This window comes from Erpetoichthys calabaricus, chromosome 17, assembly GCF_900747795.2.
Source record: "Erpetoichthys calabaricus chromosome 17, fErpCal1.3, whole genome shotgun sequence".
Taxonomy (NCBI): domain Eukaryota; kingdom Metazoa; phylum Chordata; class Cladistia; order Polypteriformes; family Polypteridae; genus Erpetoichthys; species Erpetoichthys calabaricus.
The window spans coordinates 82,939,934-82,962,781 of NC_041410.2; the positions used below are offsets into that span (position 1 = coordinate 82,939,934).

The 22,848-nt window shown below is 38.3% G+C and overlaps 1 protein-coding gene across 2 annotated transcripts in view; it reads left to right on the forward strand.

Annotated features, from left to right (window-relative positions):
- The window catches only part of LOC114668043 (cdc42-interacting protein 4 homolog), a 182,459-nt gene that overhangs the window by 111,331 nt on the left and 48,280 nt on the right, over positions 1–22,848 (forward strand). For both annotated transcript variants that reach the window (XM_028823648.2, XM_051920898.1), the window contains exon 3: positions 16,395–16,451. In XM_028823648.2, the coding sequence (XP_028679481.1) occupies positions 16,395–16,451 (57 nt within the window). The remainder of the gene's footprint in view (positions 1–16,394; positions 16,452–22,848) is intronic.

Here is a 22,848-nt window from a genome sequence, read left to right on the forward strand (position 1 = left end):
GATTCCTATTCGTCCTCTTCCATGTCATGCACTATACTGGCCTCCTGAGCGTAATACATCCAACAAGTACTCGAGGTGCTGCCACAACGGTAAAGTAGCTTTACCACCTTTGTGGGAGCCACCTGTGTCTTTACAACAGCTTCTTACACAGCAAATATCAGAAGCTAAAAATTATCGTGAACACATTCGAGAAACTGTTCTCTAGCTTTTGCTTCCATGGGTGCACAGATAACTCACCCTCTTGGCCACGGACTATATGGTTTTAAAATACACAGGCAAATTTATCACCAAGTTTCTCCACTATACGCTAACACTTCTACCTGTCCAAGATATGGACAGGTGTATGTTTTTGACACAGTGCAAGCTACTGAAGTACGCTTACAAAATAAAGCAAACTCTGCATGCAGCGAAAATGTACTTATCCAGCTAGATTCCATGCTCAGAACCATCAACCCGTTCGCTAAATCATACAAACACATGCATGAAATCGCTCAGTCCAATCCAACAGCATCTGTATGAATGGTTTTCAAGGAAAACCTAGGCAGGATTTACAACGATACAATGCCTCGACATGTCACACCGATGTTGCAGTGATTTTCGTCGGAGTAGATGGCGAAACGCCTGCCGAAAGGGACATTTGCATCTATCCCATAGGCAACTCCTGTAAACAGATTTCCACGCTCAATATGAATTGCGATCCTATGGTTTACCCACTTTTATTCCCTTACGGAGACATTGGCTGGCACAAAGATTTACAACATGTTCCCGACAAAAGAACCACCAAACAAATAAGGCTTACTCAATGCCAGTTTTACGGGTACAGATTAGCAATGAGGAATACATTTAGTATTTTGCACTCTACCGGCAAACTATTCCAACAATACGTCGTAGATGCGTACGTTAAAACAGAGGGCGCGCATCTCAACTATCTCAGATTACATCAACAAGATCTGCGCGTGGAACTAACGGATGCACTGCAAGCAAACGGTGAAAATAACTTACGTGTAGGCAAAATGATCATATTACCATTCACGTTTCCAGGAAGTCCAAGATACATGCAACAAAACTATCAGGATGCCATGGCCATAGTATGTAAATTCGGAAAGCCTGATTTATTTGTCACTTTCACATGTAATCCTACTTGGCCGGAAATTCTACATGCACGCTGCGTCTTTCAAGAAGTATTTATGTCTTCTTGATTTCTGTATTCCTTTCTCACCGTTTTCCGTTCCCATTCTTACACCGCCGTATGCTACGGCTGGCGTCGGCTAGTATTCTTTAATTGACATTTGCACATAGCATTCAAATGCCTCTCATGCAGTTGTTGTGTTTATGCATAGCATAACACACCAGAGCTACTAACTTATGGTTACAGTTAAAACAGGCTGCTTATATTGACCCAACAAGAAAAAGTGAAAAAATGAGACGCTACACTGAAATAAATAAAGTACTGATAGTACCCTCTTTTTCTTCCCATTTAAGTAACATTATTTCTCTGACTGCCTTTCCATCACCAAAACATTTCTAGACTTCATCCTGTTCTTGCACAACACAGTACTGAAGTATTGGTTAATGCCCTAGTCACCTCACATATAGATTATTGTAATGCTATTCTATCTGGTATCCCACAAAACGTATCCATCGCTTACAACTTATTCAAAATTCTGCTGCTAGGATAATAACCTGTTCTAAATCCATTGAACATATTACACCTATTATCTCTCAACTTCACTGGCTCCCTGTTTATTACCGAATACAATGCAAAATACTGCTCTTAACATTTAAAGCTGTCAATAACCTTGCTCCTCCCTACCTCACTGATCTCCTAAATACTTACACTCCCTCTCACTCACTCAGATCCTCATCTGCAGCTTTTACTTTCTGTACCACACATCCAGCTTTGTTCTATGGGAGCTTGAGCGTTTTCTCATAGTGCTCATCAACTCTGGAATCTTCTTCCCTTTCATATCCGTCAACTAGACTCAATAACACATTTTAAAACTGCCCTCAAAACGTAACTTTTCAAACTGGCATACCAATTATAAATTTAACACTGTTACTGCCTGTTAACTTTGTATGTTTGCTACTACCTCTGTACCTTATTGCTACTTGATTTTATTATCCTCTTTTTGTTTTTATTTTATTATTGTTGTTAATTTCATTGTAAGGTGACCATGAGTGTTAAGAATGGCGCCTACTAAATAAAATGTAGTAGTATTATTATTATTATTATTATTATTGATAAAGATAAAAATAAATTGATTACTGGTAGTGACATTTAACACATTTCAGCATTTACAAACAATTGTGCCTGGGTTTTTTATTTGCATAACAGGTACAAGGAGACTTTCTGAAGTGTGCTTCAGTCCTGTTTCTCTTTGATCATTTACGTTGTGTGCTCAGAGAATCCAATTTTTCTGAAGGACTATATTTTCCATATGTCATGTTAATTTGATAGTTGTAGTTTTCACACATCTTAAGCAGCAATGCATGGGTTATGTTTACAGATGTACCATACGCAGAAAATAATAATGCAATAACATGTCATTTGGTGTAACTATACAGAAGTTTTAACCTGTGTTCAAATATATTTAAATCTATACTTATTTTTAATATAGGATTCAGAATTTTTGACTAATTGGACAGTTCTAGTGTTTCATGCTGAAAAGCCTTCTACAAGTGAAACAGCCTCTCTCGTTGCATACGTCCCTGACCATGAACTACCAGCTGTGTTCAGTAGACATTGTTAGGGTGTAATTGAAAGAAAACCTTAGCAGTTCTACACCCATTTGAGTAATTAACTCTCCACTCTTTTATCTTTTCACTGCTACAGCAGCAGGTGTCAATTTTGTCAGTTATTGAAACACATTCTCAACAGGAAAATCCAGCCTGGGAGCAGAATTAAAACTATGAAAATCACTTCACAGACCCTTTACTCTGCAATAACACTTGGGTATCCAAAGTAAGACAAGTTATAGTAGTCTGAATAATTATAAGTAAAGTTCTTTATCTTGCATAGTATTACTATTACATGCACGTACAACCATTTGTGGAAGTACAGCGCTCCTGTGTAATAACATATATTAGCTAATCTGTCTGATCAGCTTCCTTGGTCTTATCAACAATTGTAGAGCTGATACTCACACTGTGGCATTTGGTATAAATAATGGCTTTTTAAAAAGCCAAGTCTGTGTTATTTAATTGTCGGAAGATAGTGGAATGTTAGTGATAAAACAGTACTTTTAAATTTACTTTCAGCTGCAGTACATTAAAAAGAAAAGTCCACAAAATCTGTTAAACTGGGTAGTTGCTACAGGTGGCAGTTTAAGCCTATTCTATCATGCAAATGCTTAACTATTATAGTATAAATTTATTAAATTTGTGTACATACTAATATTCATGTTGTAAAGTACTTTGCACTGTTTAGACTGTAAAGCACTTTGAGCTACTTTTTTGTATGAATATGTGTTATATAAATAAATGTTGTTGTTGTTGTAGACCCCCGCTTCCACTTTTATAGTACTCTATTTCTTCATAGCCTACTTCTGTTTACAAATTGTGAGGGTTATTGGTAATTGCGTTCTTGTATATATTTATTATACAAATAACAGGTACAACAACTGCTACCCAATTTATGCAGCCATTGTATAAGACGCTAAGAAAACTCTCTTATTAAGAAAGGTAGAGAAGTTGTCGGATGAGGATACCTATGCTACAGGTGAGGCCACAGAGAAAATTAAAAATATGCACCTCTTATAAATAGAATGTCAAAGCAAGACCACATGGGAGTCTTTTGATAAAGTTCTGGAAGAGCAATCATTTTGTACAGGAATGATTTCCTTAGGTGCTGATGTGTAGACATACAGGTACCAGTCTGAGCCTAACATCCCAAAATCAAGAGAGATTTCTCTGCTACTGGAAGCACCTTAGTGGGATTTGCTTCCTTGACTGCATGAGCTTGAAAGTTTCTGCCTGCACCATCTACAAGTGTGGACAGTAAACAGCTTTTTATTGCATCTTCATAAATTATAGATAAGAGAAGAAACCAAGTGATCTGTGATTGAGCTGGCATGTTATTGTATTTTTGAAAAAGACCAGACTCTTACACTTGAAAACCAATTGAAGCTAGATGCTTAATTTTAGATGGCAATTTTACAATGAAGCTGAAATTCTGATTTGTTGTAAGAGTTTGTATACAGCATTGGGTAAATATTAATAACATTTACAGGAATTTTTATCTATTTTAATAAATGTTGTTTTCTTTAAACAAAAACAGAAGTTCCATTCACAATGACTTATTAAGTAAAACTGCATTGCCTCCTATATTTGTTGTTGATGTATTATCATTCTTTTCTTTCTATTAAAAGTACTCTTATCAGTACTCGTAGTAGCCTTCAGTGTTCATGACGTACTCTGTATCAGTATTGGCTATCAACAATGATATTGCTGCATCCCTAGTAAATACTTCTTCCCTTGACTAAGCAAATGACTAGGTCAAGAAGTGACTAAATGCTCTGATTGTAAAAGTAACAACCTTAACTTTGAAAAAGAGAAAATGTTCCCATATTGTTTGTGGACGAATGATGATCATACTAGAGTGGTCTGAAGTGTTTATCTGCAAAATTTGAAGTGGCAATAGTAATGAAGAGGGTAGAAGACAGACAGACAGACAGACAGACAGACAGACAGACAGACAGACAGACAGACAGACAGACAGACACTTTATTAATCCCAATGGGAAATTCACTTTCTTCAGCAGCAGCATACTGATACAATAGATAATATTAAATTAAAGAATGATAATAATACAGGTGAAAAAACCAGACAATAACTATGTATAATGTTAAATATTAACGTTTACCCCCCCCTGGTGGAATTAAAGAGTCGCATAGTTTGGGGGAGGAACGATCTCCTCAATCTGTCTGTGGAGCAGGACAGTGACAGCAGTCTGTCACTGAAGCTGCTCTTCTGTCTGGAGATGACATTATTTAGTGGATGCAGTGGATTCTCTATAATTGATAGGAGCCTGCTGAGCGCCCTTCGCTCTGCCACAGATGTTAAACTGTCCAGCTCCATGCCAACAATAGAGCCTGCCTTCCTCACCAGTTTGTCCAGGCGTGAGGCGTCTTTCCTCTTAATGCTGCCTCCCCAGCACACCACTGCGTAGAAGAGGGCGCTCGCCACAACTGTTTGATAGAACATCTGCAGCATCTTATTGCAGATGTTGAAGGAAGCCAGCCTTCTAAGGAAGTATAACCGGCTTTGTCCTTTCTTGCACAGCGCATCAGTATTGGCAGTCCAGTCTAATTTATCATCCAGCTGCACTCCCAGATATTTATAGGTCTGCACCATCTGCACACAGTCACCTTTGATGATCACTGGGTCTATGAGGGGTCTGGGCCTCCTAAAATCCACCACCAGCTCCTTGGTTTTGCTGGTGTTCAGGTGTAGGTGGTTTGAGTCGGACCATTTAACAAAGTCATTGATTAGGTCCCTATACTCCTTCTCCAGCCCATTCCTGATACAGCCCACGATAGCAGTGTCATCAGCGAACTTTTGCACATGGCAGGACTCCGAGTTGTATTGGAAGTCTGATGTATATAGGCTGAACAGGACCGGAGAAAGTACAGTCCCTTGTGGCGCTCCTGTGTTGCTGACCACAATGTCAGACGTGCAGTTCCCAAGACGCACATACTGAGGTCTGTCTTTAAGATAGTCCACGATCCATGCCACTAGGTATGAATCTAATCCCATCTCTGTCAGCTTGTCCCTAAGGAGCAGAGGTTGGATTGTGTTGAAGGCGCTAGAGAAGTCTAGAAACATAATTCTTACAGCACCACTGCCTCTGTCCAAGTGAGAGAGGGATCGATGTAGCATATAGATGATGGCATCTTCCGCTCCCACCTTCTCCTGATATGCAAACTGCAGAGGGTCAAGGGCGTGTTGAACCTGTGGCCTAAGGTGGTGAAGCAGCAGCCTCTCCATGGTCTTCATCACATGTGATGTCAGAGCAACAGGCCGAAAGTCATTCAGCTCACTAGGACGTGATACCTTTGGGACTGGGGTGATACAAGATGTTTTCCAAAGCCTCGGGACTCTCCCCTGTTCCAGGCTCAGGTTGAAGATGCGCTGTAGAGGACCCCCCAGCTCCGATGCACAGACCTTCAGCAGTCGTGGCGATACTCCATCTGGACCCGCTGCTTTGCTGGCACGAAGTCTCCTCAGCTCTCTGCTCACTTGCGCTGTTGTAATTATGGGTGGGGATGTCTTTCCTATGCTGGTATCAGCAGAAGGATGTGTGGAGGGTGCAGTACTCCGAGGTGAGAGTGAGAGTGGGTTAGGGTGGTCAAACCTGTTAAAAAAGTTGTTCATTTGGTTTGCTCTCTTCACGTCTCTCTCAGTGGTGGCACCCTGCTTCGAGCTGCAGCCAGTGATGATCTTCATCCCATCCCACACTTCCTTCATGCTGTTATTCTGCAACTTCTGCTCTAGCTTTCTCCTGTACTGCTCCTTCGCCGCCCTGAGTTGGACTCGGAGTTCCTTCTGCATGCGCTTGAGCTCATGCTGATCACCGTCTTTAAAAGCCCTTTTCTTCTGATTCAAAAGTCCCTTGATGTCACTTGTAATCCATGGCTTGTTGTTAGCATAGCAGCGTACTGTTCTTACTGGAACTACAATGTCCATACAGAAGTTGATGTAGTCAGTAGTGCAGTCAACAACTTCCTCAATGTTCTCACTATGAGATCCCTGCAGGATATCCCAGTCTGTAGTTCCAAAACATTCTTTCAGAGTATTCTCAGTCTCCGGAGTCCACTTCCTGAATGATCGTGTGGTTACAGGTAGGACTCTAACTTTTGGTTTATAGTGAGGCTGAAGCAGAACCAGGTTATGATCTGCTTTCCCAAGCGCTGGCAGCGGGGTGGCGCTGTATGCGTCTTTAACGTTTGCATAAAGTAAATCAATAGTCTTATTTCCCCGGGTGTTACAGTGCACATACTGGGAGAATGCAGGTAATGTTTTGTCCAGCGTCACATGGTTAAAGTCTCCAGCGATTAGCACAAGCGCCTCAGGGTGCTGCGTTTGTAACTTAGCAACAGCGGAATGGATGATGTCACTCGCTGACTCCTCGTCTGCCCGAGGAGGAATGTATACAATAATAACAATGACATGTCCAAACTCTCTGGGCAAATAGTAGGGACGTAAACTTACGGCCAACAGTTCGATATCCCTGCAGCAAGTGGAGATTTTGACGTTAACATGTCCAGAGTGACACCACCGTGTATTAACATAGAGAGCGAGTCCTCCTCCTTTGTGCTTACCACAGGTACTTGCATCTCTGTCCGCTCTAACTGTGCTAAACCCGGGTAGCTCCACGTTGGCATCTGGGATGGTGTTATTTAGCCAGGTTTCGCAAAAACACAACAAACTGCATTCTCTGTAGGTCCTTACATTTTTCACCAGCGCAGCCAGTTCGTCGATCTTATTTGAGATTGAGTTTACATTCCCCAGAATCACAGAAGGCACCGAAGGCTTGAAACGCCACTTTCTCGCAAGCCGCTTCTTTTTTAGCTTAGTGCCGGCTCTGCTGCCACGATACCGCCTTCTTACCTCGTCGGGTAAATGTGGAACCACACCGGCACTGGCATTTGTTCTCAGCGCCCGAAGTTGAGTACTTGAATAGGCGAGTCTCGGCGTGTTAAAATCCATGCCCACGTTGTAAAAGTAAGTGTGTCCAGGGAAGGAATCCACATAAAATAAAGTAATAGGAGTGATCAATAAATAAACATAGAAAAATAAAAGTAGAAAAGTACACATACATATACAGTCATACACAGAGCTGCTGAAAAGGCTGCCACTCACGGCGGTAGAAGAACTACGAGAAAGAAATTCAGTTACAAAAGGGTTAGCATTCACTTGTTTGGTAGTAATATTTAGAGACTGTGGACATTACTAATATCACAAGAAAACAAAGTTTATTATGTAGAAAGTGAAACTTGGTTATCCCAAAGCCAGCCACCACCATAATCACTTTTCAAAACTTCAGGCAATAAACAGCAAAACCACATTGTTCAACTGCAGAGATGGCCCTTATTTGCTTCTGTTTGTTCAGAGATCTTCACATTATATGCGTTTGCACAGTACAGTTCTGCCAAATCACAAAGCGGTCTTTTGTTTATGTGTTTGGCTTATGTAAATATTTTGAACATTTTGAACAGAGCGATACCTAGTAAATCATCTATATTTGGAAGAATTTCTTAATTGAAATCTTCAATGGACTCAAAATGTACTTGATCAGTACAATATTAATAATGTTATGGTTATTTTTCACGTTTATGAAGTGATTCAGTGGACTCAATGTAAGTGATGAGTGCAATATTTTTGAAGGTTATCGTTTTCTCAATATTGGCATGCTATTATTTGGCCAAGACACCAGCTTTGTTGACTGTAAAAAAAAAAATAAGCTGTGCTTCCTGTCTGGAGTTAAATAAAACACACAGCTACAGAGTACCAAGTCCAAATTATGTACTTGGAATAAACTTAAAAAGACCAACCAAAAAATGTCCATAGCAAGGAATATTGTTTGTATTTGGTTTACAGATGACATTTTACACAAATTAAAAACAGGTATTTCAGTTGCTTTCAGCAGTGGGATGGAATAAAATATATTGCTTTTAAGACACTGCAGTTACTGAAGGATACCATAGTTTCCTCATCATTCTCAGCTGTTGACATACACACAGAATTTCTTTCCTTTTTTTCTTTCAGACCTTTTATACATTGTCGCAAACATAAGAGTCATAAAAAGGTTTGGTGCAGCCACCCGTATATTGGTATCCTGGCTGCAAAGTTGCAAAAATGTATAACAGCACTGATATGCACAAAACAGTGTCCAAAACAGAACTGAGGGAATAGGGAAAAGGCTCGGACCCGGAAGTGATGTCAACAGGGCCAGGTGGAATCTCCCATGGATGGTCTGCAGGAAAGCGAGAAAAAGAGTCGGTGCACTCTGCCACATCCTGGTCCGACTCGGAATTGCCCTTACTTAAGCCCTTTAGCTGCCTCCCATGCGCACGTGTGTGACAACATGCATATGGGACTCATACCATTAGTGTGGCCAACTTTTATATGACAGTGAAAAACATTCATTCTCCTTCCTGAACGTTAACTATAATATATATATATATATATATATATATATATATATATATTTTTTTTTTTTTTTTATTTTATGTAGTAATATATATACAGTGGTGTGAAAAACTATTTGCCCCCTTCCTGATTTCTTATTCTTTTGCATGTTTGTCACACAAAATGTTTCTGATCATCAAACACATTTAACCATTAGTCAAATATAACACAAGTAAACACAAAATGCAGTTTTTAAATGATGGTGTTTATTATTTAGGGAGAAAAAAAATCCAAACCTACATGGCCCTGTGTGAAAAAGTAATTGCCCCCTTGTTAAAAAATAACCTAACTGTGGTGTATCACACCTGAGTTCAATTTCCGTAGCCACCCCCAGGCCTGATTACTGCCACACCTGTTTCAATCAAGAAATCACTTAAATAGGAGCTGCCTGACACAGAGAAGTAGACCAAAAGCACCTCAAAAGCTAGACATCATGCCAAGATCCAAAGAAATTCAGGAACAAATGAGAACAGAAGTAATTGAGATCTATCAGTCTGGTAAAGGTTATAAAGCCATTTCTAAAGCTTTGGGACTCCAGCGAACCACAGTGAGAGCCATTATCCACAAATGGCAAAAACATGGAACAGTGGTGAACCTTCCCAGGAGTGGCCGGCCGACCAAAATTACCCCAAGAGCGCAGAGACGACTCATCTGAGAGGTCACAGAAGACCCCAGGACAACGTCTAAAGAACTGCAGGCCTCACTTGCCTCAATTAAGGTCAGTGTTCACGACTCCACCATAAGAAAGAGACTGGGCAAAAACGGCCTGCATGGCAGATGTCCAAGACGCAAACCACTGTTAAGCAAAAAGAACATTAGGGCTCGTCTCAATTTTGCTAAGAAACATCTCAATGATTGCCAAGACTTTTGGGAAAATACCTTGTGGACTGATGAGACAAAAGTTGAACTTTTTGGAAGGCAAATGTCCCGTTACATCTGGCGTAAAAGGAACACAGCATTTCAGAAAAAGAACATCATACCAACAGTAAAATATGGTGGTGGTAGTGTGATGGTCTGGGGTTGTTTTGCTGCTTCAGGACCTGGAAGGCTTGCTGTGATAGATGGAACCATGAATTCTACTGTCTACCAAAAAATCCTGAAGGAGAATGTCCGGCCATCTGTTCGTCAACTCAAGCTGAAGCGATCTTGGGTGCTGCAACAGGACAATGACCCAAAACACACCAGCAAATCCATCTCTGAATGGCTGAAGAAAAACAAAATGAAGACTTTGGAGTGGCCTAGTCAAAGTCCTGACCTGAATCCAATTGAGATGCTATGGCATGACCTTAAAAAGGCGGTTCATGCTAGAAAACCCTCAAATAAAGCTGAATTACAACAATTTTGCAAAGATGAGTGGGCCAAAATTCCTCCAGAGCGCTGTAAAAGACTCATTGCAAGTTATCGCAAACGCTTGATTGCAGTTATTGCTGCTAAGGGTGGCCCAACCCTGTTATTAGGTTCAGGGGGCAATTACTTTTTCACACAGGGCCATGTAGGTTTGGATTTTTTTTTCTCCCTAAATAATAAAAACCACCATTTACAAACTGCATTTTGTGTTTACTTGTGTTATATTTGACTAATGGTTAAATGTGTTTGATGATCAGAAACATTTTGTGTGACAAACATGCAAAAGAATAAGAAATCAGGAAGGGGGCAAATAGTTTTTCACACCACTGTGTGTATATACATATATATATATATATATATATATATATATATATATATATATATATATATATATATATATATATATATATATATATATATATATATATATATATATAATTATGGTTGACAATCGAACAACCAGATCTAATTAATATATATAAAAATAAACATATACAGTATGTATGTGTATATATATATATATATATATATATATATATATATATATATATATATATATATATATATATATATATATATATATATATAATTTTACGTAGGCATATGTGCATATCTGTGGCGTAGTGGGTAGTGCTGCTGCCTCGCAGTTGGGAGACCTGGGGACCTGGGTGCGTTTCCCAGGTCCTCCCTGCGTGGAGTTTGCATGTTCTCCCCGTGTCTGCGTGGGTTTCCTCCGGGCGCTCCGGTTTCCTCCCACAGTCCAAAGACATGCAGGTTAGGTGGATTGGCGATTCTAAATTGGCCCTAGTGTGTGCTTGGTGTGTGGGTGTGTTTGTGTGTGTCCTGCGGTGGGTTGGCACCCTGCCCAGGATTGGTTCCTGCCTTGTGCCCTGTGTTGGCTGGGATTGGCTCCAGCAGACCCCCGTGACCCTGTCTTTGGATTCAGCGGGTTGGAAAATGGATGGATGGATGGATGGATATGTGCATGACAACACATTGAGCAGGAACAGTCTGATTTTATTAAGGAAACAAGCAAATCAAATAGTTAAGACTCATGGTAATCCAGTTTCTGCATCACGAAAGTCAGAATGACCTAGACCAGCTGGTCGCCCACCCTCCACTGGGCATAGCTGATACAGTTAGAACAGTTGATAATAAGGTTTCCAGGTCCTCCTTGTTTCCTCCAGTACCCTAGGTGACTGCAGAATAGAGCAGGTGTGGATTGCGCATAGCGCCACTACACAGGATGGAAAACTAAAAACATAAAAAAGCAATGGATTAATGCTGGGCACTTCTTAACACATTAAAGACCTAATATAATCACTTAAAGATGCATAAAAAATATTATTTTGGATCTCTCAGACTTTCAAAATCTGTGCAATTAAAGGAAAACTCCAAAAACAATCTTATCAAGTTCAGTAAAAAAATGAACAAAGTTTAACAATCTATAGTGTACAAAATAATGTTATGACACAGTTTTAAGTTTAACAATCAAAAGCTGGCCTAGAACAGCCTGAAAGCTATCACAGAATTAAGTACAAAGATAAAGGTGATGTTTCCAGCAGGCAAGGACCTTGAACTCTTTGCTTATGAACTATGTGTGTATTATTCAAGACTTGAAAACAATAATTGTATTATCCAGAACAGTCAAGTAAAGGAGATGATTTGGAGAAATTCCAGAAGCATTTCTGTCATGAAACCCAGCAAAGCTGAAATTTCTGCACCGGGTAAAAAACAAAAAAGGACATTAGAAGCAAATGACCAATATGAACCACTCCCAAGGCCCCCTTTCAGCTCAGCTCTTTCCAGATTTTCGTTTCCTTTTAAACTTGTCTCTGAACTGTGGAACTGTATCAGATCTGTAAACAAATAATCATTACTGAAGTTACCAAGGCTTCCAAACCAAGGAATATGAATGACTGTCGGCTGAAACCATCATCTTCATTCCAGTGAATTGCTTTGAAAATTTTGTAAGGAATATTTTAATAACACGGGCAAAGCCCTTTCAAGATAACCACCAATTTGCTTTAGTGTGCAAATGGAAATGTAGGGAACATCCTGCTGGTTATCATATATTGTATCTCCTCTTTCCTTGATAAGCCTTGTTTCTATGCCAGAATATTATTTCCGAGTGCTTCTTCTGCCTTAAATGCTATCTAAGCCTCATATTTATTAATAAATTAACAAAAATGAAAGTTAACTGATATATGATATTATAAATTTATTTTTTTAACTTTTGCAGATAGATACATAACACCTTTTCAAAGGTCATTCGCTCAACCACAGGGGCTCCCCAAGGTTACGTTCTGGCTCAGTTGCTGTTTACACTGACCTGAGAAAGAACAATGACCATTGTTCCATTATCAAGTATTCTGATGACACTGGTCACAGGATTTCAGTCTGAGGAGGATGAAAGTCTTTACTTAAAGCAAGTGAATTGTTTGAAGAGTAAACACAGAATTCTCTTTACAAAAGCCAAAAATCATATCATTTGTTTTTGATATTCAGAGAATGATGGTTATTATTGAGAGAAAACTTGTCATACTGCTGGGAGTGGAAATGCAAATAGTAACTCAAAATAAATACAATTAATAATAATAATAATAATGCATTTTATTTATAAAGTATCCTTCCCATGTTCAAATATCTAGCCGCTCACATATTTATTTAAATAGATCAATTGATAATAAACATACATATTATATATGCATTATTTCTAACAGGCAAAACATTTGGATGTTTACAGGAACCTAATGGTGTCCTTCTTGACAGCATTATCCAATTTGTCGTTCCCTTCAGTGCCATTGCCTTGTTTAATGGTCTGTCAAATCAAGATCAAAGACTGTCAAACATAGGTTACTAGACAGTCAGACAGAAGTATTGGAGTTGATGTGAATGACTTGATATTTGTACAGAGGGAGGAAATAATGAAGAAACTGGAAACTATTTCATCTGATTTCAGGGATCCATTATATGTAGCACTTACCTTTAGTAACTCTGGAAAGATGTTCATTTTAAATACCCCACCTAAACCACTCCAAGATCTCCTTTCTCTCCTGTACTGTAAGGCTTTTTAACATAAATGTGACAAAGTGATTATTTCGCATTATACAATTTCTTGTATTAAGAATTTCGCATACCCCTTGGGGTCAGAGCGCAGGGTCAGCCATTGTACAGCACCCCTGGAGCAATTACAGGTTAAGGGTCTTGCTCAAGGGCCCAGCAGAGTAGGATCTCTTTTGGCAGTGACGGGGATTCAAATCGGCAACCTTTTGGATACCAGCGCAGATCCTTAGCCTCAGAGCCACCACTCCGCCCCAAAGGCATATAGTTTATAGATTAGGAATATAGTATGACCAACATGTCTAGGAGAAACATTTGTCATTTAGGAGAAATAATTATCAAAAGATTGTTTTAAATGTTGTAAAATGTTCTGTTCTTGTGAAACTGTAGTTATTTGTCTCAGTGTCCTTTTTGTTCTTGCCTGTATGGATGGAGTTGAGAGGGCAATTCATGTTTTCTTGTGTAAACATAACTAAACAAAAACCTTGAAATTTATTTGAGGCGTTGTAAGGCCTCTGTTTACTTTTTGATTGGTTGTCCCATTTAATGTGTATTGTCAGCCACAAAGTCATATGTAGGCAATGTGGGATGCAAAGTCAAACAAATTATCTCTGGTAATACCCTTCACAGCTAAGTGTAGAACTGCAGGATCATGTGTGCTTCCAGAGTTAAAGGACACAAATTCTTTTAACTTAGCAGAGATTGCTAAGTGCTGACTTGCTTGTGGAATTTCCAATTACTAAACAAAGAGGTGTTCAAGGTATGCATTTTTATCTTAACATCACAGCATTTCTAATCTGATTTGGGTCAAATCAGGTACCATATCACTGAAGGTACAATTTATTCTCAATCCTATATTGCACCTTCTGAGGGCGATCAATAAAGAAACATTCTTATACCAAAGGATTTAAATTCAAAAACTTAATTAAGAACAAAATGAGATGAACAGTTTGTGTAGTGTTATTCAGAAATGATGGCTGTTGCAACATAAAACTCTTCAACCCATACATATGCCCTTATTTATAGAATCTTTTCTTTTGTGAATAGCATGTTGTCTTTCTTGGCAGGTTCATAGCTTTAGAATGAGTACTGCAAGATTAGTTAGCTATGTCTCATTAGTCTCACACAATGAGAGAAACAAAACACTTCAGTTTATTATAACTTTAAATGATGGAGGAAGCTGAGCAACTTCTGAAACTGGGGGTGCAGAATAAAGTGCACAGATTAAGCAACCGCCTTCTGTGACAGGTTACATGACTCATAAATCGACACTCTGTTAATTAATGTTCTCTGGAAAGAACTGACATTCCATCCTTCATTCATACTAGACATCAAATATGGGCAGCATAGATTCCAGCCCTGAAACAATCTTGCTTTTGAAAAAGTCATTAAAAAATGTAAAGGTGAATGTCCAAATGGTCATTTGTAACTGTGTACTTAAAATTGTTGATGCTGCTTTATCTTATTGGTGGAAGTTTTTGGTCTGAAACGGTACATAAAATAAATTAATACCACACTGTTTTAACACTTTAAAGCTTTGGGAGCAGAATAAATAATGATTGTAGAGTTTATATTATATTTGATATTTTTAAAGGATTAATTGCAATTGTTAAAAAAGGACATTCTGTTTATGTAAAGAATGTTTTCTCCCCATTGCAGTTTTAGAGCAGTCAGGAAATTGTATCTCATATTATTATTACATTTGGAAGCAAAGGTCACAGAGGTTGCTAAAAGAATTTAAGAGTAATGGAAAATGTTTAAAACTGATGCTTTTTAACTCTATTCAGGTAGGATATTAAATTGAAAATAATATGTACAAGGTCACTGCTTTTTGATCCATCCATCCATTTTCCAACCCGCTGAATCCGAACACAGGGTCACGGGGGTCTGCTGGAGCCAATCCCAGCCAATCCCTGCACAAGGCAGGGAACCAATCCTGGGCAGGGTGCCAACCCACTTCAGGACACACACACCCACACACCAAGCACACACTAGGGCCAATTTGGAATCACCAATCCACCTAACCTGCATGTCTTTGGACTGTGGGAGGAAACCGGAGCGCCCGGAGGAAACCCACGCAGACACGGGGAGAACATGCAAACTCCACGCAGGGAGGACCCGGGAAGCGAACCCGGGTCTCCTAACTGCGAGGCAGCAGCGCTACCACTGCACCATCGTGCCGCCCTGCTTTTTGATGGTTTCTGTTAATTGGATCTGCAAATACAGGCAAGCTAATATCTCTGTGATGACTCTTTGTTTTGATTAGCATTTCATATACACACACATATACAGGGTGGGCAAGAGTAGGTTTACAGTTGTTTGTATGGAAAAAGACAGGTTATGCAGGTTATGATTATTGCAATAGCTTTATTAACTTTATTAAATCAAAAAAATGTCACAATAGCACAAGCATAAACTCCGTGTTTTGTGTACTCACAACTGTAAGCCTACTTTTGCCCACCGCGTTTCATATATAAATCTCACATTGTTTATTTCTTGTAGCTTCAGTCCCCTGGAGTACACCTGCAGTCAACATTAAATGTACTGTTTATGCTACTCTTTTGATTAAGTGAAATAAAGTAAAAGTCAAGATACTAAAGATGCATTTTTGTATTAGTGTACTAAAGATCCAATTTTGTATTACTGTTTTTCCTTTTCATGCAATTTTTGATTTACAGCTTTATACATATTTCTCCATTGATGTAACTATAACAGAGTATATGACAACTTTAAACTTTTTCATGTAAAAGTTAACTTCATGAATCATTTTTTGCTTTCTGTCCGTTTGTTTCTAGGAGTTTAGTAAAGAAATTTAACCCAAAACGAGGGACAAAAGAGGACCAGGACTGCAAGTAAGTCTATTTCTTGTCTTCATTTCCATTACTCTTGGGTTCCTTAGCTCCAGAATTTATTTATTTATTTATTTATTGTTATAGGCTGTACTGCTTCTTTATTTGACGCTGCTCCTTACACCACTGTTTTTAGTTTGGTATTGCATCCCTGCAATCAGACAGTGTGCTGCTGTCTAAATCATGTTTATTCAGAGAAGCTGTTCTGACCTCAGGAAATGCTGAGCTCATTCTATCTTGCGTTCCAAGTGTACATTCAAGAACCCCTCCCACATCTCTGGCAGATTTTGTGGTGTTACACTTAATTTTACTTATCTATTTTTAAACTCCCATAAACTGGTGAATCATTACTTATACGGTGTTTACTTGGTCTTCCTTTCGAGGCTGCAAGTTTTCATTACATTCATCCCTTTGTTTAGAGGTTAGTGTGTGATCACTCGTACTTCATGGTGAGACTCCTAAGTAATTACACAGTGTGTTCTTTTGCTGTCAAATATTTAAACATATAAAATGCAGATCAGTAGATAAATGAAAACTTAAGTTTGGTGGTTTCAAACATTAGGAGCAAAACACAATAAAAGAAACAGTGCATTCATTCAGCTTTAATCCCTTTTACAAAAACATTTTGATAATTATTTAAGAATACTAGTAAGATATTAACAAGTTAGCAATTGATTAACAAATTTAGGGTTTATTGCATGTTTGTGTGTTGAATATTAATGTTTGCATATTTATTCTGAAGTCCTAATATTTTGTATTTCAAACAGCATATGTATAACTTTGATCTGCCCTTTCTTTTCATCTTTGACTGCTTAAATTTTATGTTTAAATGTGTTTAAAATGTTTAAATGCAGATGAACGACTGTATAGCACTGTGCACCGTGCATTCTTCCTTTCCTGACAGGCCACATTTCATCTTAGATGTGCCATGTATGGGGCTGCTTCTTTTAGGCAATTGCAACAGGATAGTAAACTCTAAACTCTTTATACACTGTGAAACAGACAAGTTTAAATTTTAATTTTCCTGGTTTCACTCCACTGGTCCTTTGTTAAACTGTATCCTGCCTATTTAGGAATTGTCCTTTTATGTTCTGGTCATAATGTAGTGTTTCTGAAACGTGTTGGTAAATGAAAAGCAGTTTTCCAGTGTTTAATCACAATGATGTTTTTTGACATGACTGATGTGTAGATTAAACTAAAATACTTTTCTAATTTATACAACCTATGTTAGAAATTAGGACAAGCTCCTCTAGAGAGATCCTCACTAGCCCATTTGGCCCAAAAAAGAATCCTTTTTATATATTGAACACAGAGCATAACTAACAGAGACAGGCATCCCTAGACCCTGTGAAATATAAGGAGAGGCAGAAAGTGGCATCATTTAAATAGATAAATATATTTTAAAAAATTTTAGAACTTTTGCTACATTTTGCAGAAGGATACCATATTATCCAAGCCTGCAGCTGAGTATGTTCACATGATCTAAGCTTTTTGGAAATAAATGTTACTTTAACTGTATAAAATTGTTAATATGAAATTATTCCTCTATTACAAGACAAAATTCTAGTGGTACCAAAATATTAATGCAACACTTAAGATGTTTAATTTTAAAAATGCTATATTTAAGAGTCAAGATATTGTATTCCTTGGCTGATGTACTTGGCGCCAAACTGTTCAGTGTGCTAGATTTTTTTTTTTTTTTTTTACGGTACAATAATGGGGTGAGTCACTTCAAAATCCATTATGAATGTTAATATATGTTAATAAACGTTTTTAACTTCAGAATTTCTGTGCTATTTATTCAGTAACATGTGCTCAAGAGTTCGAGTTATGCCCATATCAGACCGTAAATAGTTTTGTGCCCCAACTTTAAGATGACATAAAATTATATTTTCATAAATAGAACTATCAACCAGCCTGGGTTTGACTGTAGTCCATATTCGGGGTACGTTGAAGTACACAGCCACAGTCAATTGCACTGGGCCAATTTGGTATTTCTAGTCATCAATATTATTTCAGTTGTGGAAGGAAAAAAGTAAAAGTCATTGGAAGAAATTTGCCTGAACACCAGTAAAGTTCCATGAGGATTACATGCATTAGCAATGGCCTTCAAATTTCACTATTATAGTCGAGAAATGCTGGAACACTGTTGACTTTGAACAAACTCAATTTATGGGAACTTTCAGTGAATGTAAGATCCATATTTTTTTAAGATAGAAGAAAATCTAACAGTACCCTTTTAAAAATATTTTAAATTTAAAAAATTATTAGTTTTCCAGTTACTTCTGGTCTGCCTGTAATTACATTTCAAGTGGAGAAAAGTTTGACAATCTATGGTATTGTGGCATTTTAGAAAAAAAAAAGGCTCAAATAAAAGGAATAATGCAAAATATCGGATGTATTTGAAATTTTTTTTGGAATTTTTAACTGTGTTTGAGAATAATGAGACTATTGACAAGACCTGACATGGTCTGGTCACTTTGCAATGCACTACCCACCTTTGGATACCTGTGCGTAATACATATTTGTATCATCACCATTACACTGCTTTTGTTCTGTCAAATAGGTACTTATGTTGGTTTTGTCATTTATAAATTTGGACCATGTAGTTAGGATAAGAATGAGTACTTTCACATCTAACAGCATGGTCATGGCTTGCTCCCTGCAGGTAAACATAGAGTGACTCCTCCAATTTGGAGTAGGCCAAGTACTTTCATGTCTTGTTCATGAGTGGTAAAAAGGTCATTGTGAGTTTGAAAATGTTGCTAGGAAGAGGGTGGCCATATTTTTATTTTCAGAGCCAGTAATTTTAAATTGGCAACTTGATAACTTTCTATGTTAATTAGTGTTCTCTTATTTTAATTCTTATTTTGTCTTTTTTTCTCTTTCTTCATCATATAAAGCAATTAGAGCTACATTATTTGTATGAAAATGTGCTATATAAATAAATGTTTTTGTTGTTGTTGATAGGAACAAAAATGCAAATGAATGTTACATTATCCATGCCTACAGGACACACAGTTGCACTGGTATCTCTTGATTGTGATTTCAAAATCCCCATCTTTTCACATCTGTATCTGTCAGATGTCTTCCTCCTTGAACATCATCAAATAATAATACAACACTATAACTAATCTTGGGTTTGAAGAAAATTTTTTGAATCTTTGGTAATTTTGTTAGAAAAGTAAATCAAATACAGATATTGGTTTCTTTATAGAGGCACATAATATTCAGAAATGACCAAAAAGAGCGTGTTTGTTTAAACTAGGAGAACTAATAAAGAGATGAATTTGCTCCTGATTATTAACTTGGTTGGAATAAGAACTAGAAGGAAAAGAGTGCCCTACATACCAACTGTTGCAGTTGGCTTGGCAGCTGAATGAGTATGTTACAGGGCCTTCCCAAGCCACTGTTAAGCTTGTGTTTTTTTTTTTTTTGTGCCATAACGTAAGACAGTAGACAACCAGGCATTAGGTGCTTTACAGTATGGGCTGGCAGTTGTTAAGTGGGGGAAAAACAACTTTTTAATTATAGTATTTCTGTTCATTGGTCCTCCCACAAGAAGTACTAAAAGAAACCCAATTGGTTCAAACTGTTGCCAAGACGCTCAACACATACCATGTGTCTTGACCACGTTACAGTCCAGCTAACTGCCTGGTAGCTTTAAAATCTTCTTTTAAGAGCTTAGTATCTTCCTATAAAACCCTGCCCTACATGTACTGCCAAAATGTTAATTTCAGATCCTTTACAAGCAAACCTCTCTATTTTCTGTATTCTGCACCTGAAATCTACAACCATACCTTTTATCGTAAATTAGAGCGATCACACCATTGTATAAATTCATTGACAATACGTCCATGGCTGTCTTCCTTATCTTGTAGAAGACTTGCAATGACAGAGTCATCTGCAGATTTCAGGATGTGACTATCCTTGTGTAAACTCCTGCAGTCATTTATATACAGGATAAACAAAGGAGGAGACAGGCAGCACACTTGCGGAGTACCTGCAGATGTACTTAAACTATCAGAGAAACAGCCATTGACACTTACTATTTGTGTTCTGTTTGTTAAAAAGTTCAGAATCCATCCCACCAAGTTAGGGTTCAAACAGAATTGATCAAATCAATTCATCAACTAAAATGTGGGGCTGGATCATGTTAAAAGCTGATAAAGTCTGTAAACAGCAATCTTGCATGGCTTTAAAATGATATTTGTCAATGCCACATATTCGGAACTGAGTTCTAAGAATAGCAGTGCAGATTCCTCTATTGGTATAGAACAGATGACAAACTCATCATCTTTAAACAGAACTGATGGGTCATGGAAATCTGCTGATCTTGTCTACATGTGCATTGTAGACTTTGAGAAGGCAGATGACTTTGTGCATTTGATTATCTTGTGGAAAAGCAATTCTGTCCTAGGCTGTTAAGGTCCATGTGGCAGCACATATCAGTTTAAAATCTGTCTGTTCTGCTGAATGTGACAGTCAAGCTGAGAACTATCATCTTCATATCTGATGTCATGGATCCCTTCTCGAATAGTTGTTTGCCCACACAAAGGCCAAGTAAGATGATGTCTTGTTCACTAATCAGGGTAGGATTTCTGCTTCTCCACACTGAGGGGAGCCATTTAAAGTGGTTTGCACATTTAGTGAGGATGTCATCTTGATGGTCCACAAAGAAATTCTATCAAGCACGGTCTACAGTGAAATGACCATTAGCCCACTTAGAACATAATAGATAATCTATCCTGGTTAATTTTGGAGCACAACAACCACAATCAGACAATCCTCCCTTTTCCCATATGGTGACACAGTTGTAACATAACAATGAACCACAACAATAAACACTCACGACAACGTCCTGATACAGTCCAATACAGCCAAATCGGGTGGAATGGTATGGTGTGAAAATGAGAATCCAGAGAACAGCTTCCGTAGAAAATGAGTGAAACAGTCCTACCGGTAGTCCTGAGCGTCAATGGGTGAAATTTCCAGGAGCGCTCCTTTTGAAGATGCACGACAATGAATCCATCACTATACACACGACAGGCAGTCACGAGACAGTCCATTCATCCTAACGGTAAACAATCCAGGGCACAATTGACATTTTAGATGATACGTTGGACAGGATACACAAAAGCACTGCCTCCCATTGCTCCATCAGCACCCCCTTTTCAACTTTCCCACTGGCCTCTTTTGGCCCCAGCAGCCCCTACTTCCGTTCCAGTTATGCTATGTGGGTAAACCCCCTTGGGCTGCTGGGAAATGGAGTTCTTCCCATGGTAACACTGCTACAACATTAAAGAGGCTTTATGTCTAGTCACTATTCAAGGAGTGGATGTTGAGGCAGTCCACTCCTAAAAGTACTTGTGAGTTCACATTAATGATAGGATGTACTGGTCTCGGATCACTGAGGAACTATATAAGAAAGGACAGAGCAGGCTTTTTTTTCCCCATAGTAGACTGCATTCTTTTAATGTAGGAAGTGACATCCTTCACATCTTTGATACCTCTGTCATGACCAGTGTAATTTCCTACACGGTAGTATGCTAGACTGGTAACATCACTGGGCTAATTAAAATAGCAAGCTCAGTTTAGGGATGCACACTGGACCCCCTGGTGGTCGTAGCAAAGGAAAGAATGAAGACAAAACTAAGTGCCATTATGGATAATACTGCACATCCTCTCTATGACACACCAACACTGAGGACTTTCAGCCAACACAACATTTAGTAGAAGTCTGTCCAGAAACGCTAAGGGGGCTCATTTATACCAACAAAAAGTCTACATAATGCCTCGCTGTGACTGACGGCCAAGTCAGAACTTTATTCTTTTCTTTAACTTTTTTTATTATTTTCTTCCTTTATAGTCATTCTGGTGTATGTTCAGACCAAACTGTGTGTGTGAGTGTACTTATTTATTTATTTACTTATCTACCTATTGTTTATTTAAAGAGCTTCTGTAAAAAACCAAATTTACTCCTGGGGACAAAAGTTCTGTCTGTGTGTTTAATATTTATCCTATCTGGTACCTGATGAATAAATTAGGGTCTTGACCAATTTGATTTAAATTTGCATCGTGAAGTAGGTTTTCTATGGTATTACTAATTAATCACCTTAACCTTCATGGTGCTAACCCAAATCATGACTTGGGCTCGGAATTGTTTGTTATTACAGTTAACCTCAAGTCAGACTTGGGGTGATGTTTAATGATCTACTTTATAGTGTAAAGCTCAAATTACTCACAGGAAAGTGTTCTGCTGCCATCTAGTGGATGAAGTAACATCATGCTGCAAAAAATCATGAATAATTCTAAGTGTTTTCACACTCTAAGGCAGGGGTGTCAAAGTCAATTGCACAGGGGGCCAAAATCCAAAACACACTTTAGGTCGTGGGCCGAA